The sequence below is a fragment of the Sceloporus undulatus genome, chromosome 2 (genome assembly GCF_019175285.1).
Source record: "Sceloporus undulatus isolate JIND9_A2432 ecotype Alabama chromosome 2, SceUnd_v1.1, whole genome shotgun sequence".
Lineage (NCBI taxonomy): Eukaryota > Metazoa > Chordata > Lepidosauria > Squamata > Phrynosomatidae > Sceloporus > Sceloporus undulatus.
Window position 1 is genome coordinate 294,824,991 of NC_056523.1, and position 5,710 is coordinate 294,830,700.

At 47.2% G+C, this 5,710-nt stretch overlaps 1 protein-coding gene across 1 annotated transcript; it reads left to right on the top strand.

Annotated features, from left to right (window-relative positions):
- The first annotated feature begins 54 nt into the window (after nt 1–54).
- Nucleotides 55–3,252, top strand: LOC121920673. Its single transcript, XM_042447821.1, has 2 exons — nt 55–267; nt 2,860–3,252. The coding sequence occupies exons 1-2, from the start codon at nt 55–57 to the stop codon at nt 3,250–3,252; spliced, it is 606 nt and encodes a 201-aa protein (XP_042303755.1).
- Nucleotides 3,253–5,710: the final 2,458 nt, after the last annotated feature.

Consider the following 5,710-nt stretch of genomic DNA (forward strand, 5'->3'; position numbering starts at 1 on the left):
CGGACATTGAGGAGCCTGTGGATGAGGGTGACTAACCCATTGAGGAGCCTGCGAATGTGGGTGACTTACCCATTGAGGAGCCTGCGGATGTGTCTGGCTAACCCATCAGGGAACCTGTGGATGTGGCTGGAAAAGCAACCGGCAAATGTCTGGCTTTTCATCCCCCTCTTTCCCATAATTCTCATACAGTTCGGGGCTATACTTTGGCTGCTCGAAAAGATCCCCTCCCTCATTCGTAAAAGAAAGGAACGTGGCACACAGACAGAGGTAAGCATTGCCCACTGTTTTCCATCTCCATCTTTGGAGAAAAGGGTTCAACACCTTGGATAGCTTCTTGATATAGAGCAGAGCCAGAGCAGAGTGTATTTTCACGTTCATGGGCATCACAGCTTTGGTTGTACTTACAGAGGTCCAAAACACACTGAAGAAATAATCCTGTTTGAGACTGCTTTAACTGCCTGGGCTCAGTGCTAGGGAATCCTGGGGACTGTAGTTTGTTGTGGCACCAAAGAGAAGGCTCAATGTCTCACAAAACAAGGCTTCCCAGAATTTCCTAGCATTGAGCCAGCGCAGTTAAAGCGGTCTCAAACAGGATTATTCATGCAGTGTGGTTTTGGACTGGAGTCGGGGAAAGCAAGGGCTAGGTGCCCTCAAGCATTGCAATGGGGCCTGGGCTTGGAAGGTCAAAGCAGAGGGGCTTTTGGATCCATAGGGGTGATGGATGATGCACCCTTTTCCTTCTGGCTTCGTCTCACATTCGCTGAGTGCGGATGGCTGGGATTCTCCATAGCAGTCTTCATCCCATAACTTCACACAGGGCTAGATATGGAGCAGAGGAGTTAAGGAACCCTATTTGCTCTCCTTTCTTTCTCTGGCTGTGTCTCCACTGCAGAATTAATGCCGTTTGACAGTGCTGCTTTAACTGACATTGTTCAATGCTATGGCATTCTGGGAACTGTGAGACATTCAGTCTTTTTCGTCAGAGAGCCTTGGTGCCAAAATAAACTACAATTCCATAGCCATGAGCCATGGCGGTTAAAGTGGTGTTGAACTAGATTATTCATGCAGTGTGGATGCAACCTAAGTCTGCCTCAAATGGACTGCAATTAGAGAATCCCAGGCTATTTCAGTACAGTGCAGAACAGTGTATACAGTGTGCATGAGATGATAATATGTACCTATCCCTGGTGGGGCAGAGAAAGCAGCAGGTCCAGTGGGTCCTAGCATGTCCACAGCTTCATTCGCAGCAGGTCCCAGCATTTCCATGGCTTCAGTTACAAGTCCTAACATGTCTGCAGCTGCTTCAGTCCAGGTCACTCACAGCAGGTACAAGCATATTGTCCACTGCTTCAATTGCAAGTCCCAGGGCCTTGTTCTCACTACGTTTAAATCGGGATTGGGATCTGAGTTAAAGGTTCTCACTGAATCCAGTTTTAGAAATCGATTCAGAAAGGGGGACCATGCTATTTGCCCATTGTTGCTCATTTAACCAGCATCAAAAAGATCCTGGGTTTTTGCAGTGTTTTTGGGCTGGATTCAGATTAACAGATTCAGCCCAAGTGAGAACCAAGTGAGTTTGAATTGGATTTGAATCCGCCCTGGTTCCTGCCAGCAGCTTGGACCATGGCCTCTCCTGGCCTCCAAATCTCTGGTCCAGCCTCCTTACTGGCTTCTTTGGCCACTGACTGGCTTCCCTGCGCCTTTTTTTAACCCCCCCCCCCCCACAGGAGAGGCCAGAAGGGTGTCGCAGAGAAGCCGGGAGCCCTGCCACCCCCCTCCCCCCCCCCCCCCGGCATCTCTGAGACCTTCTTCCGGCTTCCTCAGCTGCAGGAAGTTTTAAAACAGGTCGCAGGGAACCCGGTCAGTGGCCAAAGAAGCTGGTAAGGAGGCAGGACCGGGGATTTTGAGGCCAGGAGAATCCAGTGACCATGGGCCATCAAGCTGCCCCTCGCCACTTGCCGATTCCCAAACCGATTCCTGGAACCGGCGCAAACATAGTGGGAACCACGTTTTTTCTGAACTGGTACTTGAAATAGGTTCAAGAACAAGATGCTTTGGTATGTTCATGTCTATTGGCCTTAGTTGCAAATCCATTCAGGTCCAGATGCTGGTCCCAGCATGTTCACCTCTTCAGTCGCAGGTCCCACGATGCCCTAGCACAGGGGTAGGCAACCTTTTTGAGCCGGGGGCCAGGTTGCTGTCCCTCAGACAACTGGGGGGCCGAAGCCAAAAAATAAATAATTACATAATAATAAAAATTAAATATATAAATGAACCGGGAAAAATGTAGGGCAACATTTTCAAATGGAGGACACTTTTTTAAAAAAAATGCAGGACATACCAAAACATTGGATCATTTTTTAAAAAAGGTTAATAGAAATGCATCTTTCTCAGGCTTCTAGAGACAATTGCCCCCCAAAGGCCCTGGCGGCAAGCAGCGGCAGGACTGAGCTGGGGCTGCTCCCAAGGATTCACTGGGCCAGATCCAGCTCGTGGGCCGTAGATTGCCTACCCCTGCCCTAGCATGTCCACTCCTTCAGCATCAGCTCCCATCATGCCCTAGCATGGCCACTCCTTCAGCAGCAGGTCCACTGCTTCGCTTGCAAGTCCAATCATGTCCAGTGCATCGGAGGATGGTCCTAGCATGCCCACCCCTTCAGTCGCAGGTCCCATCATGCCCTGGCATGACCACTCCTTCCTTCAGCATCAGGTCCCATCATGTCCTAGCATGTCCACTCCTTCAGCATCAGGTCCCACCATGTCCACCCCTTCAGTCGCGGCTCCGCCACTTCTGTCCCTGAGTCAGAAACCATATCCATGTTCTGGGAGCAGAGTATGACACCGTTTTCCTTCTCCCAGGTGCCTCCCTTCGTTCAGCCTTGGCCCATCGACATGGCGGAACACCGGGAAAACAGGCAGAATTTGCTGTCTATATCTCAAGCCCTGGAGGACTTTAAGAGCCGAGTCCAGGTGAAGACACGTGAGGGCAAAGACAGCGCACAGACCTTGGCCTCTGTGCTACAAGTAATGGAGGACTTTTTCAGCAGGGTCCAGCCCTACCTGCCCCAAATCCCTCAGCAAGAGGTGGCAGCTGGCCAGAGAGGAGGAAGGCCAAGAGAGCAAGTGGCCTTTAACCAGGACTTGGCGGCTGTGGAGAGACCACGCAGAAGCCAACAAATTCGGGTTTCTCAATCCCAGGGGATGCCAGCTGCCCAGGGCCTTCGAAGAAGTCCTAGAAACCACAGGAGATAAAACAGACATGCCTGGCACCCCTCCACAAGAGCCAAAGGGTGCCCAAAGGACCTTCGTCGTCTTAGGACTCTCTGCTGCCTCTGGCCTTTCCTCGTTGTGGCACTCAGACGTTGGGTGTGGACATTTCCCCATCTGGGGTGGGACAACCCCACCGGTTCCACCCAGGCTGCCTGTCCCGGGTTCCAGTGACGGGACACAGTCTGCACCAATGGAGAAGATGAGGAGAACGCTAGCACCGAAACCTGGGTCTGGATTGAGCTCTGGGGCTTCAACTCCCAGAGTCCAGCCGGGTGCTTTGAGCTCAGCCAAGGAAGGAAGGAAGGAAGGAAGGAAGGAAGAGAGCGAGCCCTACATCTCCCAGCAGCCCCTGCCCACCATGCCCTTCCATCCTGCCACTGCTGGTCAGTTGGCCGGGCTCCCCTAAGCGCCTGCTTCTACCTCTTCCTCCTCTTTCATTTCCCTCTTTCCTCTTCCTCTTTCCTTTCCCTCTTTCCTCTCCCTCTTCCCTTTCCCTCTTTCCTTTCCCTCTTTCCTCTCCCTCTTTCCTCTCCCTCTTTCCTTCCCTTCATCTGCTTCCTCCTCTTTCCTCTCTTTCCTCCTCTTTCCTCTTTTCTCCTCTTTTCTCTCCTTCCTCCTTTCCTCTTCTTCATCCTCTTGCTTTCCTTTCTCCGCTTCCTCTTTCCTCTTCTCCTTCATCCTCTTCTTCCTTCCTTTCTTTTTTAAAATATATTCTTTACTAAATTTTTAAAAACAAATGATATCTCAAATGTAAACACAGACATACAATTCATGTTCTTTCTTAAGAAACCATAGAGAAATCTCCTTCTAAGCCTGAGGGCAGGGAACCGTCTAACTAAAAGGATTGCATGTACAGCGCTGTGTAAATTTACAGCGCTTCATAAATAAAGGTTAATAATAATATGTCTAAGCCATATCTCCTCTTCCTTCTTTTTCTGGAGGTCTCCTGCCTTCTAGTATTCAATGAGGTCTCCAGACATTATTAGCAGAGAAATATATTCCTTACAATCTAAAAGAAAACATGCTCCATTTGCAAGAAGTATCTCCAATCGCAGACAGGATTGTAAAGTCCATCTGTTTGTGGATGCTTTAAGGTATAGTCACTGTTTTCCAAATATCTTTATCACTCCGGTCCAAAAGTGAAGTCTTTTCCCTATTCTGTTTTTAAACATTTTATCAAAGGTTTCCATTGTTTTTCAAATGGATTCATTGAATTCTTCTTTAATAAATGTCTTAATTTACCAGTTTCTAGAACATCATACCATTTTATCAACCAGACCTTTACATTATTTATGGTCTTCATTTTCCATTTCCGAGCAAAATCTATATTTTGTCCCAAATCTTGCGCCCATTTCACCATCTGGGTTTTGACTTGTTCATCCTCTAATTCAATTTTTAATAACATTTTGTAATAAATCTTGATTCTATGATTATGTTCTGAATGAACCATTTTTTCACAATTCCATATCCACTTCGCCAGTTGCTAAAGTCTTCACATCCACTATAAACCTTTCCCTAATCTGTCTATAAGTAAACCTGGCATAGCCAAGGCCTCCTGATATCAATGGCTCTTGTGACTTCATTTGTATGTCTTTGGCCCTTTTGATCCATCAGATCTTCATGCGTTTCCCATTTTTCTTGCCTTAGCTGAACCCGGTTACAAAAAGCTTCCTTTATGGAGGCCCATTTCAGGAGGACTGGACAACATTTAGCTTTAATACTCAAGCAATACTTTTAATAGTCAGTGCCTGATACAGTGGACTCTTGTTCTCCGCTGGGGTTTGGTTCCAGGACCCACGTAGATCTCAAAATCCATGGATGCTCAAGACCCATTAAATATAATGACAGCAAAATGGTGTCCCTTATAAAAAATAGAAAATCCAGGTTTGATATTTGAAATTTATACTTTTTTTGAACATTTTCAAACCGTGGATGCTTGAATCCGTGTATTAAAAAATCTCTGTATAAGAAGGGCCGACTGTATGATGATCATTAAATTGCTTCTTAGAGTTTAATTTATTATAAAATAGATATCCATACAACCCAAAAAGTTCTGGTCCCTTCTTTCCTTCCTTCTCTCCTTCCTTCTTGTCCTTCCTTTCTACCTGCTTCCTTCTCTCCTTCCTTCCTTCCTTCCTTCCTTCCTTCCTTCCTCTCTTCCCTTTCCTTCCTTCTTTCCATCACTCTTTCACTCCTTCCTTCCTTCCTCCCTCCCATTTATTTTCTTTCTTTCTTTCTTTCCTTCCTTCTTTCCTTCTTCCTTCCTTTTTCTTTTTTCATTCCCTTTCCCTTTTTCTTTCCTTCCTTCCCTCTTTTTCTTTCCTTCCTTCCCCTCCTTCCTCCCTTCTTCTCCTTCCCCTCCTTCCTCTCTTCTTCCCTTTCCTTCCTTCCTTCCCCTCCTTCCTCCCTTCTTCTCCTTCCCCTCCTTCCTCTCTTCTTC